The 27,230-nt window shown below is 49.2% G+C and overlaps 1 protein-coding gene across 2 annotated transcripts in view; it reads left to right on the top strand.

Moving 5' to 3' along the window:
- Positions 1-7,835: 7,835 nt before the first annotated feature.
- Positions 7,836-27,230, top strand: part of ZER1 (zyg-11 related cell cycle regulator) — a 28,327-nt gene continuing 8,932 nt past the window's right edge. The window contains exons 1-9 of one of the 2 annotated variants that reach the window (XM_023629062.2): positions 7,836-8,456; positions 19,054-19,303; positions 20,625-20,775; positions 21,000-21,436; positions 21,736-21,912; positions 22,756-22,870; positions 23,037-23,183; positions 23,538-23,711; positions 26,967-27,182. In XM_023629062.2, the coding sequence (XP_023484830.1) occupies positions 19,146-19,303; positions 20,625-20,775; positions 21,000-21,436; positions 21,736-21,912; positions 22,756-22,870; positions 23,037-23,183; positions 23,538-23,711; positions 26,967-27,182 (1,575 nt within the window). In that variant the 5' untranslated portion in view covers positions 7,836-8,456; positions 19,054-19,145. The remainder of the gene's footprint in view (positions 8,457-19,053; positions 19,304-20,624; positions 20,776-20,999; positions 21,437-21,735; positions 21,913-22,755; positions 22,871-23,036; positions 23,184-23,537; positions 23,712-26,966; positions 27,183-27,230) is intronic. The other variant, XM_023629063.2, reaches the window with a different exon arrangement.

Below are 27,230 nucleotides of genomic sequence, written 5' to 3'. Positions count from 1 at the left end.
AGTGTGCCCTTGCTGTATTCACTGTTCTATTCTCCAGACCAAAACAGAAGCCTCCCATTGGTCCATCACATTAGCCTCTATAAACACCTTAAACGAGAACTTCCAGGAAGTATATGTGATTCTGAGTTTGCCTCGGTAAACCATGGAGAGCTTTCTTTCCATGGATCGGAGTAAGTGCCAGTGAACAAATGATCAGAAATCTCTCCCTAACGTTAGGAGAATTGGCCAGTTCCTCAACCAAAGCAGTTTCAGCTCAAGAATGCTCGCCTGACTCATTGGCTAAAATATTTTTGGATAATCCTATAGCCCTAGGGTATCTATGTGCTGAGCAAGGAGGCGTCTGTGCAACAGCAAACACCTCCTGTTGCGCATAGATAAATGCCTCTGGGGAAGGAGAACCCAGTTATATAAAATTAGGGAACAAGCACACTGCCTACTACAAATTTCGCCTGACTGTCTGCGGCCTTTTGATCTGTTTAGCTGGTGGCCTTCAGGTCTGGGTTCCTGGTTTAGAACCATCATACAAACTGGGTTTGTTATGTTGTTTTTAATTCTGCTCTGTATACTAATTGTTAAGTTCTGTTCTTGTTGCTTGTTGAAACTTTGTAAAAATGACGTGCCTAATAAGGTGATGCTAGTATGCTAGTTCGGTGCTTTGAGAGGATTCCCAACGCTTATGACCTTGACAGAAAATAGACTTCAGTTAAGAAATGCCTGAGCGTTCTCCCTCCCACTCTTCCTTTTACTCGAATGTAACCTCAAGCGGTTTCCAGTCTATGCACTTTGCCTCCAATGTAGGATATCCAGGAAAGGTCCGTCCTGGCACCAATGGATAAAAGCTACTGAATTCGGAAAACCTGACTCTTTTTTTTTGTTTTTTTAAAGGGTAAATTTTACAGTATGTGGACAGCTCATTTTTATTTTACTTATTTATTTATTTTTTGGTAAAGAAGATTGTTGCTGAGCTAACATCTGTGCCCATCTTCCTCTATTTTATGTGGGCCACCGTCACAGTGTGGTTTGATGAGCGGTGCTAGGTCTGTGCCCGGGATCCAAACCCATGAACCCTGGGTCTCCGAAGCACAGTGAGTGAACTCAACCGCCACACCACGGGGCCAGCCCCAGAAAACCTGACTCTTGATCAGTGATGCTTTCAGAGAAAGATCTTGATCAAAAGAGAAAAATATGAAAATTAATAAAGGAAACCTCAACTAAAATTAGAGTCAGGAAGGCCTGTAAAGGGAGCTCTCATGCCCTACCACTCATCCTCAATTACCCCAAAGGGATGCCTTACGTCTCTCACAGGAAACAGGCTACTACTTTACTACCCCAGCAGGGGGAAGGAAGAATTTCTTCTTGCCCAGCAACAAGCCCAGCCAACAGAAAACACCGCAGCTCAGCCAATGAGGAGCCATCACCACCCTGAACTCTTACTTTCCTCCATTGAACATTCATTTAGAACAGCCCCCCCCAACTCCCCGTTTTTCTGTGTAAAAGCACCTCCCTTCTTTTGTTCTCTGGACTTGCCTGTGGTCCGCCATACTTTGCATGTCCCAAATTCCAATTCCTTTGCTATTCCTTTTTTTTTTAATATTTTATTTTTCTCCCCAAAGCCCCCCGGTATATAGTTGTATATTCTTCATTGTGGGTCCTTCTAGTTGTGGCACGTGGGACGCTGCCTCAGCGTGGTTTGATGAGCAGTGCCATGTCCACGCCCAGGATTCGAACCAATGAAACACTGGGCTGCCTGCAGTGGTGTGCGCGAACTTAACCACTCGGCCACGGGGCCAGCCCCTCTTTTGCTATTCCTGAATAAGGCTTATTTTGCTGTAGCACAAGTGGCTATTTTATTTTAAAGTTGACACCATAAAAGATAACACATAGGGGCCGGCCCGGTAGCACAGTGGTTCAGTGCACACGTTCTGCTTTGGTGGCCCAGGGTTCACCAGTTCGGATCCCAGGTGTAGACATGGCACCGCTCATCAAGCCATGCTGTGGTAGGCATCTTACATATAAACTGGAGGAAGATGGGCATGGATGTTAACTCAGGGCCAGTCTTCCTCAGCAAAAAGAAGAGGATTGGCAGCAGATGTTAGCTCAGGGCTAATCTTCCTCAAAAAAAATAAATAAATTGGGGCTGGCTCCATGGACGAATGGTTAAATTTGCGCTCTCTGCTTTGGCAGCCCAGGGTTTTAGCCGTTCAAATCCTGGGTGCAGACATGGCACCGCTCATCAGGCCATGCTGAGGCAGCATCCACATGCCACAACTAGAAGGACCCACAACTAAAAATATTCAACTATGTACTGGGGGGGCTTTGGGGAACAAAAGGAAAAATAAAATCTTAAAATAAATAAATAAGTAAATAAAATCTAAAAAAAATAATAATAAACTGCTAAGCCATTTTCCCAAATGGTTGTATCATTTTACACCTACACCAGAAGTAGATGAGAGTTCTTTTTTTTTTTTGAGGAAGATTAGCCCTGAGCTAACTGTTGCCAATCCTCCTCTTTTTGCTGAGGAAGACTGGCCCTGAGCTAACATCCATGCCCATCGTCCTCTACTTTATATGTGGGACGCCTGCCACAGCATGGCTTGCCAAGCAGTGCCACGTCTGCACCCGGGATCGCAACCAGTGAACCCCAGGCCACTGAAGCAGAACGTGCGAACTTAACCGCTGCGCCACTGGGCCAGCCCCTTGATGAGATTTCTTGATGTACCATATCTTCATCAACACTTAGTATGGTCAGTCTTTTTAATTTTAGATATTCTAGTAGGTGTGTAGTGGTATATTATTGTTGTTCTGACATGCATTTCCTTAAAGACTAATGGTGTTGAGCATCTTTTCATGTGTTTGCCATCTATATATCGTCTTTAGGGAAGTTATCTGTTCAAACCTATTCCCCCTTTTTTTTTTTTTTTAGGAAGATTAGCCCTGAGCTAACATCTACTGTCAATCCTCCTCTTTTCGCTGAGGAAGACAGACCCCGAGCTAACATCCGTGCCCATCTTCCTCTACTTTATACGTGGGACGCCTACCTCAGCATGGTGTGCCAAGTGGTGCCATGTCTGCACCCGGGATCCGAACCGGTGAACCCCTGACCACCGAAGTGTAATATGTGAACTTAACTGCTGTGCCACCAGGCTGGCCCCTATTTCCCATTTTTTATTGAATTGTTTGTTTTCTTATTGAAATTGAGTTTTGAGAACTCTTTAGATTTTCTGGATACACGTCTTTTTTAAATTTGTCATTATGGTAAAATATACATAACATAAAATTTCCCATCTTAACCATTTTCAAGTGTACGGTTCACTAGTGTTAAGTATATTAATATTGTTGTGCACTGCATCTCCAGAACTCTTTTCATCTTGCCAAATTGAAACTCTATACTCATTAAATAACAATTCCCCATTCTTGATCCCCCAGCCCCTGGCAACCACCATTCTACTTTCTGTGTCTATGAATTTGACTAGTCTACGTACTTCATATAAGAGCAATCATACAGTATTTATCTTTTTGTGTGAGGAAGATTGGCCCTGAGCTAACATCAATTCCAATCTTCCTCTTTTTGTTTGAGGGAGATTGGCCCTGAGCTAACATCAATTCCAATCTTCCTCTTTTTGTCTGAGGAAGATTGGCCCTGAGCTAACATCTGTCCAGTCTTCCTCTATTTTGTATGTGGGATGCTGCCACAGCATGGCTTGATGAGCGGTGTGTAGGTCTGCACTGAGGATCAAACCTGCGAACCCCAGGCCACTGAAGCAGAGCACACGAACTTAACCACTACACCACCAGGCTGGCCCCAGTATTTATCTTTTTGTGACTGGCTTATTTCACTTAGTTGAATGTCCTCAAAGTTCATCCATGTTGTAGCATGAGTCAGAATTTCCTTCCTTTTAGGCCTGAATGATATTTCGCATTTTGTTTATCCATTCATGCATCAATGGACACTTGGGTTGCTTCCACTTTTTGGCTATTGTGAATAATGCTGCTATGAACGTGGGTGTGCAAACATCCCCTCAAGAGCCTTTTTTCAATGCTTTTGGGTAGATATCCAGAAGATGAATTGCTGGACCATATGGTCACTCTATTTTTAATTTTTTGAGGAAGTGCCACACTGTTTTCCACAGCACCTGTGCCTATTTACATTTTCACCAACAGTACGAGGGTTCCAATTTCTCCACATCCTCACCAACATATTATATTTTCTGTTTTTATGGTCATTAGCCATTCTAATGGGTATGAGGTGGTATAAGTCTTTTAAGATATATGATTTGCAGGTATTTCCTGCCAGTCTGTGGCTTGCCTTTATATTCTGTTAATAGCCTTTCTCAAAGAGCAGAAATTTTTAATTTTGATAAAGTCTGCAATTCCTTAGAGTCATATCTAAAAAACTTGCATAATCTGATGTCACAAAGATTTTCTCCTATGTGTGTGGTTTTTTTTTTTTAAATTGGCGCCTGAGCTAACATCTGTTGCCAATCTTCTTTTTTTTCCTTTCTCGTCAAAGCCGCCCAATACATAGTTGTATATTCTAGCTATGGTCCTTCTAGTTGTGGCATGTGGGACGCCGCCTCAGCATGGCCTGATGAGCGGTGCCAGATCTGCACCCAGGATCCGACCAGGCAAAACCCTGGGCTGCTGAAGCAGAGCGCGCAAACTTAACCACTCGGCCACGGGGCCAGCCCATACTACGTGTTTTATAAGTTTAGGTTCTATGTTTAGGTCTAAGATCCATTTTAAAAAGTTTACGATCCATTTTGAGTTAATTTTTGTCAATGATTAGTTTATTTCCACATGAGTATCCAATTGTCCCAGTACCATTTGTCGAAAAGATTATCCTTTCTCCAACTGACCTGCCTTTGCATCTTTGGCAAAAATTAATTACTAATCATATATGTGCGGGATCTATTTCTGGACCCTCTGTTGCATTTCACTGATCTCTTTGTCCATCTCTTTGGCCTCACAATACTATACTAGTAGCTCTATAATTGGTCTTCGTTTTCTACATGAGCTTTAGAATCAGCTTGTCGAATTCTAGAAAAAAAAGTTGCCGGGATTTGGTTGGGACCGCATTGAATCTGTAGATCAATTAGGGAATAATTGATATGTCAACATTATGGACTCATCTGATCCATGAACATACCTCTCCATTTATTTAGGCCTTTAATTCCTCTTAGCAATGTTTTGTAGTTTTCAACGTATAAGCCCTACACAGAATTGCTCAGATTTATCCCTAATTATCTCATTTTTTGATGCTACCATAAATAGTATTTTTTAAAACTTCAATTTCCAATTGTTTCCTACTGAAATACAGAAATAAAATTACTTTTATTTGCTCTTGTTTTTTCTGATAATAAGATTAATTTATAATAATAAATTATTATTTATTATTTTTATATTAGTTATTTTATTAATTATTTTATAGTGATAAAGTGAATTTATAATAAATTATTTATTTTAATTGCTCTTATTGATCTTGTATACTGAAATCTTGTGACACTCACTCATTCGAGAAGTTGTTTTGTAAATTCCACAGAATTTTCTGTCTAGACTATTGTATTAGTTTCCTAGGACTTCTGTAACAAATTACCACAAACTGTGTGCTAGTTTATTCTGTTACGAATTTAGTTTATGCTTTGAAGTATTTATTCTGTTAAAAATTCTGTTAAGAATTTTTGCATTTGTATTCACAAAGGATATTGGTCCATAGTTTTGTTTTTTGTGGGTTTTTTGCTTTTTGAGGATGATTGGCCCTGAGCTAACATCTGTGCCAATCTCCCTCTATTTTATGTGAGATGCCACCACAGCATGGCTTGACAAGCAGTGCTAGGTCCAGGCATGGGATTCAAACCTGTGAACCCCAGGCTGCCAAAGCAGAGTATTTAAACCCAACCACTATGCTGCCAGGCTGGCCCCTGGCCTGTAGTTTTACCTTCTTGTCACGTCTTTGTCTGCTTTTGGTATCAGAGTAATGATGGCCTCATAAAATGAGTTGGAAAGTCTTCATTCCTCTTCAATTTTAGGGAAGAATTGTGTTGAATTGGTATTATTTACTCCTTAAATGTTTGGTAGTGGGGCTGGCCCCATGGCCGGGTGGTTGGGTTCCTGCACTCTGCCTTGGTGGCCCAGGGTTTCACCGGTTCAGATACTGGGCACAGACCTAGAACTGTTCATCAAGCCATGCTGTGGCAGTGTCCCATGTGGCAGAGCTAGAGGGACCTGCAACTAGAATATACACCTATGTACTGGCGGACTCCGGGGAGAAGAAGAAAAAAAAAATGTTTGGTAGAATTCATGAGTGACTTTTTTTTGGTCAACCAAATTCCGCCAATAAGAAAACTGTGCAATTATTGGAGTACTATGTAACCATTCGAAAGAATTAAACAGAACTATACGATCTGACATAAAAGGTGATAAAAATATGTCACAGGACAATTTGTATAGTACCATCCTACTTACATTTTTAAATTCATCCTGCGTTATGAGTTTACATACACACATATGTTTAGAAATGCATTTTAAAACAGCTTTTTGGGATACAATTCACATACTATATATTTAAAGCATACATTTATTTCTCTTTTTTTAAAATTTTTTTTAAAGATTGGCACCTGGGTTAATAACGATTGACAATCTTTTTTTTTTCTGCTTTATCGCCCCAAACCCCCCCTGTACACAGTTGTATACCTTAGTTGCATGTCCTTCTAGTTGTGGGATGTGGGACGCCATCTCAACATGGCCTGACGAGCGGTGCCATGTCCGTGCCCAGGATCCAAACCCTGGGCCGCCATAGCGGAGCGCACAAACTTAACCACTCAGCCACGGAGCTGGCCCCTAAAGCATACATTTAAAGTGAAGAATTCAGTGGCTTTTAGAATACTGACAGAATTGTGCAAACACAGCTATCATCCATCAACCATCATCACCATCTAATTTTAGACCCTTTTCATCACCCCAACAAGAAACCCTGTGCCCACTGGCAGTCATTCCCATTTCCCTGCCCCTCAGCTCTAGGCAACGACTGATCCTATTTTTTATCTCTATAGATTTGCCTATTCTGGACATATGAATAGAACCATACAATGGATGGTCTTTTTTGACTGGTTTCTTTCATTTAGCATAATGTTTTCAAGGTCCATCCATGTTGTAGCATGTGTCAGTACTCCATTTCCTTTTATTGCCAAATAATATTCAATTGAATGAAACTACTGTTCCATATCATAACCATTGACCAGTTGGGGGACATATGAATTATTTCCACTTCTTGACTGTCATGAATAATGCTACGAATATTTTCTCTTGGGCATATACCTAGGAGTGGAATTGCTAGGTGTATAGTAACTGCATGTTTAACTCTTTGAGGAACTGCCAAACCGTTTTCCAAAGCAGCTGCATCATGTTTAAGCTCCACCAACCATGTAGGAGGGTTCCCATCCCTCCACATCCTCACCATTACTTGTTACTGTCTATCTCTTTGACCATATCCATCCTACGGATATGAAGTTGTATCTCATTGTGGTTCTGACTTGCACGTCCCTGATGACTAATAAGGTTGAGTATCTTTCCATGTACTCCTTGGCCATTTGTACATCTTCTTTGGAGAAAAGTCTAGTCAGCTCTTTCGCCTATTTTACATGGGGTTATTTGCCTTTTTATTATTTAGTTGTAAGTTCTTTATATATTCTGGATTACTAGTTCTTTGGGTCTTTGGTTTTTTGTTTTTCCATCCTGAGCTAACATCCGTGCCAATCTTCCTCTATTTTCTAGGATGTGGCCGTCAGCACAGCACGGTTTTGGCGACTGGACGAGGAGCTGAGGAACACGCAGGCGCCAAAGCTGACCCCCGTGTGACAGCCGAGCTGCCTGGTGGCCCATCCACGAGCTGGAGAAGCAGCAGCGCGATCACGGGGAAGCTCCTGACCGCGTTTGGACGCGTGGGCGTGAGCTACCTGCGGAGAACCCTGGGGGAGATGCTCCGGAGGGCGCGGGACGTGGGGCGGCGCTCAGAGACGTGGGTGCTGACGAGCGAAGGTGGAGTCAGCCCCGCCCTCAGCCGCTGCCTGGGCTCCGGCGACCCGCGGGCCAGCGCGGGAGCCCGCCCCGATGTCCCACGAGCCGGCCCCGCCGAGGCCAGGAAGAGCCCCTGAGAAGCGCGCTCAGGAGCGGGGGCCGGCCCACCCGGCTCGCTCCTCCACCCGCGGACTGGACCGCCGTCCCGGAGGGGAGCCGCCGCGGGGCCCCGGAACCTTCTGGCGCCGCCGCCCGCGTTCGCCGCGGGACCCGTCGGGGGAACCCGTTCGCTGTTGCTAAGAGGCGGCCCCGGAAGTGACGCGCCCGGGGTTTGTTGACAGCGGAGGCGGCGGCGGCTGCAGCCTCCGAGCCGTAGGAGCCGGATCGGGGGAGGGGCCGGGCCCCGGAGCCAGCACCCGGCGGCCCGCAGCCCTAAGGGCAAGGTAACGGCCACGGGGTTCCCCCGGCGCGACCCCCTCCCGCCCGGGGCTCCCGTCCCCGGGGTCCCAAGCTCCGCCCCGCCGACCCCGTCTCCCCAGACCCCGGCCCTGCCTGCTGAGATCCACTGCCTCCTCCGGCGCTCCGGCTCCGGGTTCTCCCGGGCCGCATCCTCCGCTCCTCCCCGCGGAGGAAGCATCCCGAGCGCTCCCGGGGCCAGGGCATGTGTCTGCGTCCTCCCCCTTCGCGTCCTGCCCCCGGCGCTTCAGCATCGCCGCTGCAACCGCTTGCACAGGTCCATCTCGGCCAATGGAGGGAGGGTTCCCTTCTCTACCCCTGCCTCCAGGTCTGGGAAACGTGCCTCTAAAACAGCTCCCAAAAAGAAAATGACGCCCTATCGGATGCCCCTACAAAATGGGGGATCCATGTAGGTCTGAAAGGGCCAGCCTCTGCCCCTCCTACCTGTTGGATGAGCTTAAGTTCCCCCAAAGCAGCGCTTAAAAGCTCGGGGACGGCTTGGGTTCTGGATCAGCTCCCAAAAGGGATGACAGGGTGCAGGCAATCCAACAGGGTGGGAAGGGCATGGTGTGTGTGGGGGGGGGGGCGCGGGTTTGCAAACCAGAGGGCCAAGGGAGCCCGATAGGTGAGTTGAAAGTGAAACTGACTGTGCTGGCCACTGTAGCTCTGTGGGTGGAACTTGACTTGGCTGCTCTTTGGCCCAAGGAGTCCAGGATTTCCAGTCTTTGCCTGTGCCTGTCAGCGCGGTCGGTTTTTAAAGGGGAGAGTGGTGCCTGATGGCTCCATGGGAAAATCACCCCATATGAAACATCACACAGAAAGTTTCTCTTCGGGGTTCAGACTGGTTAGAATGAGCATTGAAGACAGCTTTGAAAAGGGTCACAGGAGTCTATGCTTAGAGCAGAAGGTGGTTCCCAGTGGTGAGGGGTCTTTCTGTTTCAGTTAATTCGTTCATACAGCAAATAATAAACATAAGTGCCATGGAGTAAAATAAAGCAAGAAGGGCTGTGGAAAGGGGCAGAGAGTGGGGTCGTCTTTCTATAGAGGGTGATCAGAGAAGATCTCTAAGAAGGTGATATCTGAGCAGAGACCTGAAGGGAGTGAGGGAGCAAACCATGCAGCTCTCTGCAGGCAGAGCATTCAACAGCAAGTGCAAAAGTCCTGAGGTAGTATGCCTGATGATTTTAAGAAACAGCAAGAGGACAATAGGGCTGGAGCAGAGTGAAGGAGGGGGAGAGTGATTGACAAGGAAGTCAGAGAAGAGTGAGGACCAGATAATGGTGGGGAGAATGTGAGGGGTTTTCGTGTGATGCAGGGTCACAGGGTGTCTAATAGGCCACCCTTTCAGAACTGTGCTAACTTGAAGTGTCTGGTGGTTAGAGAAAATCTAGATTTGTTTTAGATGACAAATGGCCATTGTGCTCTGGCCTGGCGTTGTAAGTACCCTTTCTCCATCTTTGTAATGACCATTGATGGAATAAATACAAAAAGGACGGCCAGAGAGCACTGTAGTTAAATCAGGTCCTGCTGCTGCTTCCTGGTGGTGAGAACTTGGGCAAGGGACCTCTTTCTACCCCAGTTTCCTCATCTGTAAAATGGGGTCTTGGGGCTAAATTCACTGAAGAACTTAGCACACTACTTGGCACGTGTTCAGTACTCAGTACCTAACAGTCGTGATGATGGAAACGACAATGCTGATGGCGATGCCAATGGTGATGAGGAACTGTTTGCATGTGTCTGCCTCAAAACCTTTCTTTTTAGCATCAGCTGGTGGTGTCACTAGCTCTGGTCGCCTCCCTGAGTGAGTAGAATTTTGGAGAACAGTGAGGGAGACAAAGTGGAAACTTCCTGACACCCCTCAGTGGGAACGGAGGTTGCATATCCTACAGGGAATATGGTAGCTTGGTCCTGGCTTTATGCATACCAGTGGGAAAGTGATAGGGGCTTTTCTTAAAGAGCCAAGCAAATTATCATTTTACCACATAAAATAAACAAAATGATGGTGTCGAAGTAAATATGACATGGAGACAGGTTGGGAAGAGCAGTAAACGTTGTCCCTGGACATGTGGTTGGGGTGCGTCTGGCTGATCTGCTGATGGAGATTGTTGATCCTAGAAGTGCCCGGGAGAGGCTGAGATTTTGCAGCCTGCCTTATAGGGAGCGGAACAATGGCTGATCTGCCTCCTCACCCCCCAAGCCTGGACTATGTCATCAGGCCTGGGTCGTACACTGAGCGGGGCAACTGGGCCAGAGGATTTGAAAATGAAGTCAGAGCACCTAGATGCTGAGAGCCAGCATGTTGTAGGAGGCTGTTGTGGATAGAACCTCGGACTAACCACTGGGGACCCGGGTTCAAGCCCCAGCTCAGCTGCTGGCTCACTGTGTGAACCTGGGCAAGTCCCGTCCCCTGTCTGGGCCTCAGTTTTCCAGTCTGTACGCTAACTCTGAAGGCTATTGGGAGGATGACATGAGGCACAGGTTGTGAAGGACTTTAGTGCACCCTAAAGCTCTCTACAGAGGGAAGGACCAGTTCTTGTTGTCATTAGCGTAGACCTATTTTTGGAGAGAGGGTTTCAGTACCTCACTTGTTCTTGACTCCAGAAATGCAAGTTCAGAGACCCAGGTTGGGTCATCTATTTTGGGACCAACATCCTGTATCTGGTTCAAGCACTGAAGCTGATGTTCCAGCTTCAGAGATGAGCAGAAGTGTCTCTCCAAGCATTATCCTTAGGAAAACCCTCCCTAATTATTTGTTGCCACCTTCTTGTCATGATTTCATGGCATCTTCTCAGCGACCCTGTGAGGCAGGTGCTGTTCGCCAACATTGACAGGTAAGGACCCTGGTGAATATCGGGACTGGTAAATATTGCCTGGGGACCTCGTGGAGCTGAGGCTTCTTCACCTGCAACCAGCCAATCATGCACTCACTGTGTTGTGGAGACCACATGGATCACACAGGGGCCCTGCCTCAGCAGCCTTCTAGTCCTGTGGCCAAAAATGATATATGGCCATAGGATGGTTAACAGCGATACTCAGTCATCTGTTCTCAGTGCCCGAGGACACTCGGAGTTGTGAGGAGGCAGTGAAGGCCTGTGCCGCAGAAGGGAGAGCTGAGGCTTGCAGGAACAGCTCCTGCCCTTGGCCTAGAGATAAAGAGAGCCCAGTACTTCCTGAAGGACCTTGGACAAGTCATTGCTCATCTTTGAACCTAATTTCTTCATCTGGAAAACAAAATATTATGTCGCTCGTAGGTTATTTGTGGCTTCCATGAGAACATGTATGGAAAGTTCGAAACTCTGGGTCTTGAACTAGTGAGTACATCTCAGTGTGTACATATAGACCCATGTTTGGATACATAGTCCAGGCAAATTACTTCACCACTCAGAGCCTCAGCTGCCTCATCTGCAAGTGGTAGATTGTGATCACACCTTCCTCGTGTGGTTGTTGAGAGAATTAAATGAGTTAACGCATATCGAGTACCCAGCAGAGTTCTTAGAATATGGTGCTCAGAACGGATGAGATGGTTAAATTTGATTCCAACCTTAGAACCCAGGTAGCCCCAAGGCTCCTCTGCCTCCAGGTGGCACCAGTGAGCGGTGATGCATGGTCCTCCCTCATCCCGTTTCCACATCTTCCTAACGTCACCGGCCCTGCACGTTAGTCTCTGCGGGCTGAGACCCCCTGGGATGCCCTCTGAGCCTCACCTGCACCCCTGGCCCTGGGAGACCCCTGGCGCTTGCCCTGACTCCCCTCACAGCAGCCTCCCACCCCCAATATCTGTTCTGTGATCTGCTCCATCCTGGAAAGCTTCCAGCGTCTGTAAATAGGGCATTTGTTTGGGTTTTTTCCCCTAGGTCCTGGGTTAATATTTCGCAGGGTGGGCTCTGCTCCAAGGCTCAGAGCTTCTGGCTTCGCCAGCCTCTGTCGGCTGGATGTCAGGATGCTGGTGGGGTCCCATGCTCCCTCTGCTGGACCTCAGTTTCTTTTTCTCCTCCGTTGGATGGACAGAAGACCAAATGGTTTGGTGAGAATGATGGGTTTGGTTTAGATTGCGTCCCACTCTCATGGGTTGTGTGATTTCAGGCAAGCCTCGGTGTCTTCATCAGAAAACGGGGTAACAGTCTCTACCTCGGGGTGCTATAGAGAGGTGGCTCGGGCAAAAGCAAACCTTTATTCTGTGACGTGCCTGGCAAAGGTGGGGGCACCAAGGATCCAGGAGTGTGTGAGCAGAAAGGGCTCCTGTCCTCCTAGAGCTCATGGGCTGGGGGAGGTGTCGTCAGAGAAATCGTTGTACGATGACGAATTAGCTACAAGTCCAGGGAATGTCGTTGGTTAAATAAGGAGCTATGTGAAGCTCAGCGCCACGTCTGGAAGCAACTATCGTGGAGGCTGCGGTGGCTGCTATTGCTGCTGCGCTCTCTCCTCTCTCCTCGCTGCTCCCCCCCCCCCCCAGGATGTCATAAGCTCATAAGGGATCCAGTTTTAAAGAACCTGCAAAAGAAGAGGTGGAGAAAGATACAGGTTCTTCTTGGGGTGTGGTGCTCTGTCATCATCAGAGCTCCCCCTGTCCCAGTTGCCAGAATCCCAGATGGCCAGTGCCTGCCTGGAGAATGAGGGGCCCTGGGAGGTGGGAGTAGGTGGGTGGAGATGGCTGCCTCTGGCAGGTGCCAGGCCTGCAGCTGGGTGGGGCACAAGTGGCAAGGTGCTCCTGCCCCCAGGCCTGTCAGCCTCGCTGCCAAGATGAGGATAGCTCTCTCCTCCTCCAGCTCACCCCAGCCCCAGGCCGCAGGGGCGGCACTGCCAGTAGGCCATTAGCAGATGGTGCCGTCTGCCTGCTTTGTCTTTTGGGGGCTTTTGGTGACCTTGGTGGCTGACAAAGTGGTGTTTCTTCCACCTGGGGAGCAGGTTAGGGCAGAACGGCTACCTGGCTCAGACCCACAGAAGAGGCAAAGCTCCCAGGGGCTCTCTCTCATTCAGGGTGGTGAGGGTTCCTCTGCAGCCACTGGGTGCTGGCACTGCCCTGGGCACAGCGGGCAGGGAGGATACGAGAGCATGCCTTGCCTCCCGGGTTCCATGCATAGCACAGCCTGCGGGTCCCTCCCATCCCTTCCAAAGGCATATGTGGAAAGCCTACCATGTGTCAGGCCCACATGGCTGTTCAGCCCTTCCTTTGTTTAGCAAATGCTGGTGGAGTTGGGCCTGTGGTGCTGATGCCCCGTACCCTCTGTCCCTTCAGCATGTGTACATCTCTTCCTTCTTCCTGGAATGCCTTTCCCTTCTCTCCCCACCACCAGACTTAACTATGACTCATCTTTTGAGCCACAGCTGAAATGTCACTTCCACGGAAGCCTGCCCTACTCCCCAGTCCAGGGCAGGTCCCTGGCATAGGCACCCACAGCCCCAGGTACCTCCCTCCCCTTCAGAACACTGGTCCCAGTTATGTGGCGTGGGTTTGTGTGCTTCTTAAGAGGGGGTCTGTCTCCCTCTGGAGCTAGTATGCTCCATGAGAACAAAGACCTTGTCTGGTTTCATTCACCATTGGACCCACCGTGCTCAATAAGCAGTTACTGAGTGAATAAATAAACTGCCTGGGCCAAGCCCAGGGATGCAATGCCAGACAAGACAGCCCAGTTCCTGCCCTCATGGAGCTGGCCGCCTGGAAGGAAGCTGGATCATTAAACCAGCATCAGTACAAAGTGTTAGTTGTTATGGTAGGGCCTGTGGGGCACATAGCAGGAGCACCCTGGCAGGTTGGGAAGGCTTCCCAGAGGAAGTGATGTTGACACTAAGGCCTGAGCGTGCGTAGGCATCAGCTAAGTACAGAGGAGAGTTCAAAGGTAGTGTGGGCTGGAATGGTGCGGGCGTGCTTCCTGGGGGGGGGGGCATGAATGTGTTTTGAGGGTAGGAGCAGTATTTTGAGAAGAAAGTGGAATAATTAGTTAAATTTGGACAGTCTCAGTTGAAAGAAAATAGACTGAGCAAAGGTCTGCAGGTGACCTGTGCTTCTGGCCAATTGCCAGGACAACAAAGCAGCCCGGCCGGCTGGAGTAGGGGGTCAGTGGCCGCAAGCAGGCCCGAAAACTGCATGTAATTCTGGAGGCCTTGAGATCAGACTCATCAACTTCAGTTTCCAGTGGAGCGTGTCTCCCTGCTGGCAGTGCTCCCTCTGGCTCCAGTTGCCCAGGAAGAGAGGCTGCTGGGCTCTTGAAGATCTGAAAGTGGTTTGAAGGCAGAGGAAGGCCATACCCGGGGCCCTGGCAGCCTGTTTATCATGCCTTCCCTCGAGGGTGTCACGTAGCCAGTGGGACAGCTGTCAGAATGGGCCTCACGGTGGGAGATCCTGCTCTGTTTGGGGACCAGGGCAGGTGAGGTAGGAGAAGGGGATGTTAGTGATGATGATGGAAATGATAGTGATGATGATGAGGAGGATAATGGCTGCTTTTTATTGAGCACTTACTATGTGCCAGGCACCATGCTAAGCCCTTTCTATGTCATTCCATGTTATCTTCACACAACACTGACTCTTTTATTTTTCTTTCTTTTTTTCTTTTTTTGAGGAAGATTAGCCCTGAGCTAACATCTGCCACCAATCCTCCTCTGTTTTTGCTGAGGAAGACTGGCCCTGAGCTAACATCCACGGCCATCTTCCTCCAGTTTATATGTGGGATGCCTGCCACAGCATGGCTTGATAAGCGGTGCTAGGTCCGCACCCGGGATCCGAACTGGCAAACCCTGGGCTGCTGAAGCAGAGTGTGTGCACTTAACTGCTGCGCCACCGGGCCGGCCCCAACACTGATTGTTTTAGAGAAGAAACTGAGGCACAGAGAGTGAAGACACTTGCCCAAGTTCACCTGCTCCTGGGCAGCAGGGCTGAGGCTTGAAGCTGGGTCGGCCTGACTGCAGAGCCCCTAGAGCACGGTCACTCGTAAGTGATGGTGCCAGAACTTAGAACTGGTGATTCCAGAGGGCACCGTGCTCTGTGGCCGCCCGCTGGATTTCCTGAGCAGCACGGAAGGCTCGGATATGGGTGTGGAGGCTCCAAGAAGCCAGGGCCAATGCTGGGCCCTAAACTCTTTCCAAACCCTCCAAGAGATGGTGTGATGGAGTCCAAGAGACCTGGTTCGAATCCCACTTTGGGCAGAGTGGTCTTTCTCTGAGCTTAAATTTCCTCATCTGTAAGATGGGATCATAACCCCCATTTTTTGTGAACTTGGTCGTGTCAGCCTGAGACTAAGCATCTTCCCGACATCTCATTTACTGCAGCAGCCCTGTAACAGAGGGATCATTATCCCCATTTTCCAGATGAGGAAACTGAGGTCCAGGGAGGTTAAGTACTTTATCAGTGAATTGTGGAACTGGGTTGAAACATAGATCTGTCTGACCACAGAGCCTGCACTTAAAACGACAGCAACAAAACTTTATTGAAGTGTAACATAAACAGGGAGAGGCCCCAAAGCCTGAGTGGGCAGTTTGATGAATTTCCACAGGTGGACACGCCTGTCCCGGCGCTCCCCGGGGCCCCTGCCACTTCCTCATCACTGCCTCCTGCGGAGCTAGTCACTGCCCTGCCTTCCAGCACCAGAGATTCATGTTGCCTGTTTGTCCCCCTCTCTGCTGTAGACTCGGTGGGAACATGGTTTGGGGTTAGTTCCTGACTGTCCTCAGTTGTACAAATGGTCGATAGTTTTCAATGTTGTTCACTCAATTTGAATGTGAAGTTTCAGTTGTCGTTCTCTGTTAGCCACACTTCCCACAGCTGCGGATGCTCCTCGCTTAACTGAACCCTGAAGCCCTCCTGACCCTGGGCCTCTGTGGGGTCCAGGCCATTTTCTTAACTTTTTGTTGAATTATAATGTACATTTTTAAAAATGCACACACGGTGATAAACAGCTCCCTGAATATTCACAAAGCGAACACACCTGTATGTCCAGCACTCAAATAAGGGCTAGAAGCTTCTCAGCAGCCCACCAAATGCCCAAAGTAACCACAGTGCTGACTTCTACCACCACAGGTTAGGTTTTCCTGTTTTTGTTTTTGTTTTGTTTTTAGGAAGATTAGCTCTGAGCTAACATCTGCCGCCAATCCTCCTCTTTTTGCTGAGGAAGACTGGCCCTGAGCTAACATCCATGCCCATCTTCCTCTACTTTATATGTGGCTGGCTTTATATGTGGGACGCCTACCACAGCATGGCGTACCAAGCAGTGCCATGTCCACACCCGGGATCCAAACCAGTGAACCCCAGACCGCAGAAGTGGAACGTGCGCACTTAACCACTGCGCCGGCCCCCTGGGTTTTCCTGTTTTTTAACTTAATGGGGTAAAACATAAATGGATTCTTACAGTGTATGAATATATACTCTTTTGTGTCTGCCTCCTTTCACTGATCATTGGGAGGATCATCCAAGCTGTTGTGTCAACGGCAGTTTGTGCGTTCTCGTTGCAGTGTAGTATTTCCTTGAGAAGAATACCGTAATTATTCGTTGTACCAGCAGTGCACGGTCAGGTTCTTTGCTGTTTCTAGGCTGTTGTGAATAGTGCTGCTCTGGCCATTCTGGTCTCTGTCTTTTGCTGAACATTTGCATGTGCACCTCTGTTGGGTGTATGCCTAGGAGTGGAATTGTCAATATTGAACTTGTGTGTGTTCACTTTTAGTAGATAGTGTCACACAATATTCCAATTACACTCTCAGTGCACACCAGTTTACACTCCCACCAGCAGTGTAGGTGACACCCCGTTGTTCTGTATCTTCACTCTCGTAGGGGCTTGGGATTGCCTGTGGTGTTGTTTTCATTTGAGCCGCTCTCGTGGGTGGGAAATGGTATCTCACTGTGGTTCTGCTGATACTGATGAAGCTGAGCCTTTTCCCTAAGTTCATTGTCCCTTTCCCTATCCTTTATGAAATAAAGGTCAAGTCTTTTGCCCCTTTTTTTAAGTGGATGCTATGTCCTTTTCTAAAACACTGATTTGTAGAAGTTGTTTATATATTCTGAATACAAGTCCTTTGTTGGATATGTGATTGGAAATAACTTCTCCTAGTCTGTGGCTTGCCCTTTCTCTTTCCTGATGCTGTCTTTTGATGAAAAGAGTCTTAAATTTTGAGGCAGTCCAGTTTATCAATTTCTCTTTGTGGCCTGTATTCTTTTTATGACCTGTGGAAGGAATTGTTGCATACTCTAAAACCATGAAGGTGTTCTCCTATGACCTTATAGAAATCTTATTGTTTTACCTTTCACATATGGGTCAAAGGTCCATCTCAAATTACTTCTTGTGCATGTATGAACAGAAGTTTCTTCACCTGAGTGCAAATCAGTTTATCATTTTTTCCCTCATGAGTCCTTTTAGAAATTTTTACCTACCTCAAGATCATGAAGATAGTAGGAGACTTCACTTTTTTAATAACAGTTTTGTTGAGGTATAATTTCTGTACCATATAGTTCCCTATTTAAAGTAGATAATTCAATGGTTTTTAGTATATTCAGAGTTGTGCAACCATCGCCGCAGTCAGTTTTAGAACATTTTCATCACCCCCCAAAGAAACCCCATACCCGTTAGCAGCCACTCCCCGCTTCCCCTCAACCTCCCCGTCCTGGGAACCAGTCGTCTACTTCCGCCTCTGTGGGTTTGCCTGTTCTGGCGCGACATTTCATCCAAATGGAGTCATACAACATGTGGCCTTTCATGACTGGCTTCTTTCACTGACTGGAATGTTTTCAAGGTCTCGGGTTGGAGCATGGGTCAGTTCTTCATTCCTTTTATGGCTGAATAATATTCCACCGTATGGCTAGACCATTTTCGTTTATCTGTTCATCCGTTGGTGGACATTTGTGCTGTTTCCACTTTTTGGCTCTTATGAATAATACTGCTATGAACATTCATGTACAACTTTTTATGTGGACGCATATTTTCATTTCTCTTGGGAAGAGGCTTCATTCTTCATCCTATACAGTGAGATTCGGTGCTAACATGTCTATAACGCCCGGGCACATGCTAACTGTTCAAACAGTGACAGCTTTACACAGGTTAGGCTGCACAGCCAGGGACACCCCAGTGTAGCTGTTAATGAAAGCCCCTCTTATCCCCACTCCACCCAAGCACTGGGTCCCCAGCACACACGTCTGTCCCCAGACATTGTGAAGGCACAGAAATGCTTGGACAAGGCCCCCTGTTCTTTGTAGGTCAAAACTCGCACAGATGGTGGCACAGCAGAGAGGAGCAGGGAAAGAGTCAGGAGTCGTGGGCCCTGGCCCTGCTAAGCTGTTAATTAATTAATTAATTAATTATTTTTTTGGTGAGGAAGATTGGCCCTGAGCTAACATCTGTGCCAGTCTTCTTCCATTTTTTTTGTATGTGGGACACTGCCACAGCATGGCTTGATGAGCGGTGTGTAGGTCTGCACCCAGGATCCAGACCCACAAACCCTGGACTGCCGAAGTGGAGCACAAGAATTTAACCACTATGCCAAATCAGCTGCTGATTTGATTGTGATGTCCGGGGCCTCAGTTTCCCTACTCAGAGAGTGGACATAGGGCAGCTGGTGGGTCTGGCCCTTATGTGTGGCTCACTTGGCTTCTTTCCTGTTCCCCAGGTTGTGGCTCTGTCAATGATCCTGTGAGTATTGGAGAGTCACTGTGCCCCTGAGGGCCCCTATCCTGGCTTAAACCACCTGCCTGCGCCAGCATGGCGTCCGACACTCCTGAGTCCCTGATGGCCCTGTGCACTGACTTCTGCCTGCGCAACCTAGAAGGCACCTTGGGCTACCTGCTGGACAAGGAGACTCTGCGGCTACATCCAGACGTCTTCCTGCCCAGCGAGATCTGTGACCGGCTCGTCAATGAGTGAGCAGGCCCGGGGCTGGGGCAGGGGCACGAGTCTTAGCATGAGCATGTGTGGAGACATTGGGACCCTCGTGTGTGCACCACACGGGGGTGAGGCTGTGGCTATGGATATGTGAGGGGGTGTGCATGCATAGGTGTCCGTGGGTGGAGGAGAATACTGGTGTATCCATAACTGTAAAGGTGTACGTGTGCGTGTTGATCTGTGTGTGGAGGGGTCTGCCCATGAAGAATGAGTGTCTGTACACACTTGGGTTTCTGCAGCATAGAGTATGTTTGAGTGTGAAACTGCAGGTGTGCATCACACCTATGAGAAAGTCTAGAAACCTGCTCATAAGTGAAGGAGTTATGTGCTTTCCTGTGTGTGTGTGTGCGCATGCCTGTGCTTATGAACACAAGTCTGGATGTGATCATGGACACATTCAGGTTTACGCACCAGTGCCCAAATAATGGATCCATGACCAGCTCTCGAATCGAATCATTCAGAAAATCTTTATGTGGTTCCTCCAAGGGACTCTCCACTAATAGAGGCTCCTGGGAGGATGAGATGCAGTCACTGGCCACTGGGAGTTCAGTCTCGATGCCCAGAGGGAAATGGTTACATCAAGCAGTTGCATGTAAAAGTGGGAGCCTGTATGTGACCTGAGGACAGAGCGCAACCTGTAATAATGTTCTGAGCATCTAGTCTGTGTCAGGCACTAGGTTGGACACTTTGAAGACCAGAATTATGTCCATTTTACAGATGAAGAAACCGAGGTCCAGGAAAGTTTAGTTACTTATCTGAAGCTGCCCAGGTTGTGAACAGCCAAGCCAGGATTTAGATTCCAGAGTGTTTGACTCCAAGCCTTTGCCACCAGACCAGGATTCTTGCCTGACCTGGTGTCCCAGCAGGGTTTTACTAGTGCCTGCCCTGTACCCAGCCGGGAGCTCCAAACCCCGTGGCTTCCTCTTCCTGTTGGAAAGGGTTCTGGGAGGGGCTGATCCAGGAAGCAGAAGCTGGCTTTAAAGAAGAGGAGTGTAGGCGTGTATGTTTGTTAGAGAAGTGTCTACAGTTTTGGGGAGGAGAGCTTGGGAATTGCTGTTGATAAGAGGCCGCTACATCCCCGGGAGGCCTACCTTTGGACCCTGGTTCCGGGGCCACCTTTCATCTCACCTGTAGGGTGCTCGGATCCAACCAGGTACTGTTGGGAAGAGGAAGAAGAGACGGAGGCTGCTGCCTAGGTGATCAGAGAAGGCTTCAGGGAGGGCAAGGCTTGTGCTGGGCTTGAAGGGAGGACCAGGGTCCCTGTGCCCCTCCCCTGAGCCAGGCTTTCTTTCCTCCCAGGTATGTGGAGCTGGTCAACGCCGCCTGCAACTTTGAGCCACACGAGAGCTTCTTCAGCCTCTTCTCGGACCCCCGCAGCACCCGCCTCACCCGTATCCACCTCCGCGAGGACCTGGTGCAGGACCAGGACCTGGAAGCCATTCGCAAGCAGGTGAGCCCTGTGTCGCCAGGCACCAGGGATGGCCGTGGGGAGGCTGGCCTGAGACGGTCAAACAGTGAGTCCGGGGCAGGGCCGCTCACCTCTAGCACAAGCGTCCCCAGGCCCTTCCAGTGCCCCTCCGTTGTGCAAACCCCTCCCCAAGGCCACCTGTAGCCCAGGGCCGGCCTAGGGCAGGGAGTGGGCAGTGGTGCTGATGGAACTGTGCCTGCCCCCAGGACCTGGTGGAGCTGTACCTGACCAACTGCGAGAAGCTGTCCGCCAAGAGCCTGCAGACGCTGAGGAGCTTTAGCCACACCCTGGTGTCCCTGAGCCTCTTCGGCTGTGCAAACATTTTCTACGAGGAGGAGAACCCAGGGGGCTGTGAAGACGAGTGCCTCGTCAACCCCACCTGCCAGGTGCTGGTCAAGGACTTCACCTTCGAGGGCTTTAGCCGCCTCCGCTTCCTGAACTTGGGCCGCATGATCGATGGGGTCCCCGTGGAGTCCCTGCTGCGACCACTGAACTCGCTGGCCGCCTTGGACCTCTCAGGCATTCAGACAAGCGATGCGGCTTTCCTAACTCAGTGGAAGGACAGCCTGGTGTCCCTTGTGCTCTACAACATGGACCTGTCGGAAGACCACATCCGCGTCATCGTCCAGCTGCACAAGCTGCGGTGAGCTGCCGGCCTAGAGCTCACTGGGGCAGGGGGTGGGGAGGAGCGTGTTGTCACTCCCAGAAGGTTCGTGGGCCCCGGCCCGGCAGAAGGTGGGGATGGAAGTCTTATACCCACTGTTTCAGCTGGAAGAGGTCTGTTCAGGGCACTGGGGGCCTAGCAGGTTTTTCCCCGAATGCCATGGAGCAGTTGTGGCAGGGGTGGGCCTGCCCCTGCCATGGACTGAAGGAGCAGGAGTGTAAGGGGCAGCCCCACCCTGCGTCCAGCTCCTGACCTGTGCCTCCCACCCCGACCTCCAGACACCTAGACATCTCCCGAGACCGCCTCTCCAGCTACTACAAGTTCAAGCTGACTCGCAAGGTGCTGAGCCTCTTTGTGCAGAAGTTGGGGAACCTGATGTCCCTGGACATCTCTGGCCACATGATCCTGGAGAACTGCAGCATCTCCAAGATGGACGAGGAAGCAGGGCAGACCAGGTGGGGACCCACCCGCCACAGTTGCCCACGGGGTGTCATTCAACAAGCATTTACCAAGTGCCCCTCTGCCAAGTGCTGTGCTGGGTGCTGGAGATAAACAAACCAGGCCCTGCCCTCTCCAGTCCAATGAGCTGTTGGGAGCAGATGGGTTATTATTAGGGCTGTGGCAGGGGAAGCACCGTGCTCTGGGGTGCCCTGAGGATCAGGAAGGAGGCAGGAGCAGAAATGGCATTCCAGCTGTGCCAAAAGCTCATTCTGAGTTTGCAGAGGAAGGGTGTTCTAGCAGAGGGAACGGCATGTGCAAAGGCTGGAAGGTACAAGTGCGAGGAGTGACTGGGAAATTATGCCATTCAGACTGGCCAGAGACAGTATGGCAGTGATACGAGGAGGCTGGCAGTGTTCCCTCTCATTAGGTGTCACAGCAGATAGATTGTTCCTGGGCTAGTTGGTTGAGAGATCTGATTCAAACCAATGCAGCTGCAATGGGCCATGTGCCTTAACCCCAGCCATACTTAAGCGGGCTTTGGTTGATTGGCATGTCCCTTCACGATGGTTGGTGGAACCTAAACGCAATATATCCTCACTAGAATGACAGTATTTTCCAAAGACGGCTGCAGCAGCATCTCCCACTCCACGTGTTCTACAGTGTGACTTTGCCACCTTCCCATCCAGAGGTGGGGTCTATGTCTCCTACCCTTAAAGAGAAAAAATAAAGATGAGGCTGGAGGGCCTACAAGAGGGCCCCAAGTAAGCGCCTCGCCACCCCCAGGGAGAGGCCCTCCTTTGTGCTGACCCCAGGGCAGCCCCAGGCCCAGGCCGCTGACCCCAGCCCCTCCTCCCCAGCATCGAGCCTTCCAAGAGCAGCATCATGCCCTTCCGGGCCCTGAAGAGGCCCCTGCAGTTCCTGGGGCTCTTCGAGACCTCTCTGTGCCGTCTCACGCATATTCCGGCCTACAAGGTAAGAAGGGGGAGCGGAGGAGGGGTGAAACAGGGACCCCTGGGAGAGGCGATGGGGTGGACTGGGGGCCCCCAAGCATCTGCCCTGGGGTTCCGTCTGGAGCTGGCATCTGGGGATCCCAGCCCTTGGCCTCTTCCGGGTTGTTCTGAGCATGCTCCATCCCCAGGTGAGTGGTGACAAAAATGAGGAGCAGGTGCTGAACGCCATCGAGGCCTACACGGAGCACAGGCCTGAGATCACCTCACGAGCCATCAACCTGCTTTTTGACATCGCACGCATCGAGCGCTGCAACCAGCTCCTGCGGGCCCTGAAGGTCAGCCCAAACCCCAGGAGGGCCTCCGCCTCCTGTCCATCCCTGCCTGGAGGGTGCTGGACTTGGCTGAGCCGTGTCCCCAGAGCCCCTGTCCCTCCTCTACACCGCCTCCTCATCCCCAGGACACCAGCAGCCCTACCTCCCGAACCCCAACCCCACCAGTAGTGGCCTTGTTCCGGAACCATGGCCCTGCCCTAGTTTCTGCCCCCAGCCCCTTCCTGTGCCCTCAGAGAGCAGGCTCAGGGTAAGCCCTGCCCCAGAGGACCTGTCCAGGCACCCTCGCAGGCCCCTAGCCTGTCCCTGCATAACCTAACAGCACTCACCAACCCGGGCCCGTACCCTGTCTTCACGCAGCTGGTCATCACGGCCCTCAAGTGCCACAAGTATGACAAGAACATTCAAGTGACGGGCAGTGCTGCCCTCTTCTACCTGACCAATTCCGAGTACCGCTCAGAGCAGAGCGTCAAGCTGCGCCGGCAGGTCATCCAGGTGGTGCTGAATGGCATGGAATCCTACCAGGAGGTGACGGTGAGCCCCTACCCGCCAGGCCCTGCATGCTCTGGCCCAGCCACCCCTTTTCCTGCTCAGCCTGTGTCGCAGGTCCCTCAGGGGCTGGGCTTGCTGTTACTCTTCCTTGCCTGGCTCTGTTCTGCCCCCCTCCCAACCCCCCTTTCCCACGACATCACTCCCAGGCTCTGGGACACGTACTCAGGGCCTGTCACCCAGTGCCATCACCTGCTGCCGCCCTCCACCCCGGGCCCCTGTTCTGCTGCCTCTGGGCCTCTGCCCATGCTGACTCCTCAGCCCTTCCACCCAGGAACACTCTGCGGGGGGGTATTGTTTTCAAAAGCTGCTTCTATTATAAAAGTAATTAAGTCTTTTACTGTAGAACGGTTATAATTACAGATATAAAGGAAAAAAACACCCGTATTCCCACCACCCAGAGATAGCCACCATTAATATCGGATATCTGTTGTTCTGGATTTTAGTCTGTGTGTATTTACCTCATAAATGGGATCATTCTGTGCGTACTGTTTGTGTAACATGGATTTTTATGTCAATGTCTTGTGAATGTGAACATCTCCCATGGCAACAAAGATTTTTACAACAAAAATTTTTCTTTTGAGGAAGATTAGCCCTGAGCTAACTACTGCCAGTCCTCTTTTTGCTGAGGAAGCCTGGCCCTGAGCTAACATCCGTGCCCATCTTCCTCTACTTTATATGTGGGATGCCTACCACAGCATGGCGGCACCCGGGATCCGAACCGGCGAAGCCCGGGCTGCCGAGAAGCGGAACGTGCGCACTTAACCGCTGCGCCACCAGGCTGGCCCCTACAACGAAAATTTTTACATGTTTCTTTTCTGATTACAAAAGGTACCTGATGCTTAGAAAACAAATCAAGTAATACGAAAGTGTATTAACCGGAAAGTGAGAGTCATTCGCAGCCCCAGCTCTCCTCCCACAGAGAGCTGGTTTTAACAATTCCGTTTCACAATTGTAGGTGTCAGCGTCCTCACCCGGGGACAGGCCGCTCTCCTGCCTACTCGTTGCTGGAGCTCAGAGGCAGTGGCCGAGCCCCATCCCCACAGACTAGCAGGATGGAGCTCCCCCATGCGCAAGATGCAGTTACTGAATCAGCCCGCATGGCTGAACATTTAGTTGCTTTTTTATTTTTTGCTATTTCAGATGAAGCTTTGCTGACTAGACTTAATTGATAATCCTTATAATACATGTCTAAAAGTAGAATTGCTGGGGCAGTGGACATGTTTTTGGTTTTTTTTTTAAAGATTTTATTTTTCCTTTTTCTCCCCAAAGCCCCCCCGGTACATAGTTGTATCTTTCTAGTTGTGGGTCCTTCCAGCCGTGGCATACGGGATGCCGCCTCAGCATGGCCTGATGAGCAGTGTCACGTCCGTGCCCAGGATTCGAACCAGTGAAACCCTGGGCCGCAGCAGCGGAGCACGCAAACTTAACCACTCGGCCACAGGGCCGGCCCGGCATGTGTATTTTTAAAGCACTTGGTGTGTATTCTCAAATTGTCCTCCAGAAAGGCTGTGGGGGGGATACAGCCTCTGCAGGCATGAGAAGGCCCACTTTCCCACCACCTCCTAACTCCAGATTTGAAAGCACTTGTTTTTTTCTACATCAAGATCGATTTTATAATCAGGTAAAAGAGGTGTCTTTATTTTTAATGGAAAAAATGCTAGTTGAAGACTCTAAAAAAATTAATAAACTCTATCAAAGAAATGAAAATTAAGATAACAAAGTATCACATTTCATCTCAAGAGATTGATGATACCCAGCACTGACAAAGGTCGGGGGAAGAGCACTCTTGCACACTTTCCACTGGTTTGGTATAAATTGTGCAACCTTTTTGGAGGGCAAATGGCAGAATCTGCCCAAAACTGTAAATGTGTTTATTTTTTGGCCTACGGGTTCTACACTTAGAAACATTCTCGGAGGAAAAAGATATACATACATCCACCCTTTCTGATTAAATAGAAATCAGAGGAAACCAAAATGTTTTAGCAACAGGGGCCTGGAAAAGTAACAGATGATCTCCCCACATGATGGACCATCATAGTAAATCTGTGCATCCTAACGTGGAAAGACGTCCACTGTGTGTTGATAAGTGAAGAGGTTTGGACCAATATGTATAATATCTTTTTTTGCCTCTCCTCTCCCCCTAATATATATTTGTATTTGCATGGTAGAAAAATCTAGAAAGATTTGCACCAAACTTTTAACAGTAATTACTTTGGGGAATAAAGTGGGCTACTTTAACTTTGTGCTCAGATAGTATCATTTGAACTTTTTACAGTGAGTATTGCTTTTATAATTCAAAATAAATTTTTTTCTCAAATTAAAAAATATACATATATTGGGGAGAGGGACAAAGAGTTAACCAAGGGTGCTATCCTCTAAATTACATAATTAATAAAGTATAAACTTCTGATATCTAATGAGAAAGGATGGAAGGAAATTAAATTACATGGAGAATGTGCTGAGAATACCATTTAAAAAAAAAAAAAAGCCTGCAGACAATGCAAAGAGAAACTGAGAATGTGGAGCAACTGGGGCTGTCCTCCACTCCTGGTGGGCATGTAAACTGGCGCAGCCACTCTGGCCAGTAGTTTGGTGTCACCTGGTAAAGCTGGAGACATGCGCACCTCGTGACCCAGAAGCTCCACCCACCAGCTGTGTGCCCTAGAGACACCTGGGCGCACAGACAAGACTTTGTTTGAAGTAGCCAAACATTGAAATCCACCCAAACATTCACCAGCAGTGGGATGGATGAATAAATTGCAATACTATACTGCAAAGAAAAAATGAGTGCATTTCAGCTACTTAACAACATGGTTGATCTTGCAAACCTGTGTTTGAACAAAAAGAAGCAGGATGCCGGAGAATCTTCCGACTAGAAAAGCAGGGATGGTGGTTATCTCTAGTGGGCAGAGGGGCTTATGATTAGGAAGGGACATGTGGGGACTTCTGGGTGCTGGCAATATTCTATTTCTTGACCCAGGTGGTGATAAAATAGTTGTTGAAAAGGTTATTTGCTTTATAGTTACTTTTAAAACTATACATTTGTGTTTTATGCATTCTTCTGTATGAATATGATATTTCACATTTTTTTTAATGTTAAAAAAAAATGCCTTGTAGCCACCTTTTCCAGAAAGCCCTCCTGGACCACCACTGGACCTCACACCTCTAGAGAGCCCCTCGAGTCCAGCTCCCGAGTCTGACCCCGACTGTGTCCCTTTGTCTCCCGGCCTGGCCCAGGTCCAGCGGAACTGCTGCCTGACCCTCTGCAACTTCAGCATCCCTGAGGAGCTGGAATTCCAGTACCGCCGGGTCAACGAGCTCCTGCTCAGCATCCTCAACCCCACGCGGCAGGACGAGTCGATCCAGCGCATCGCTGTGCACCTGTGCAACGCCCTGGTCTGCCAGGTGGACAATGACCACAAGGAGGCCGTGGGCAAGATGGGCTTTGTGGTGGTACGTGTGGGCGGGCTGCCCTTCCCTCCCTTCATCCTTTCCTCTGCC

Source organism: Equus caballus, chromosome 25, assembly GCF_041296265.1.
Source record: "Equus caballus isolate H_3958 breed thoroughbred chromosome 25, TB-T2T, whole genome shotgun sequence".
NCBI classification, from domain to species: Eukaryota; Metazoa; Chordata; class Mammalia; order Perissodactyla; family Equidae; genus Equus; species Equus caballus.
This window is presented reverse-complemented; position numbering and strand designations above follow the sequence as displayed.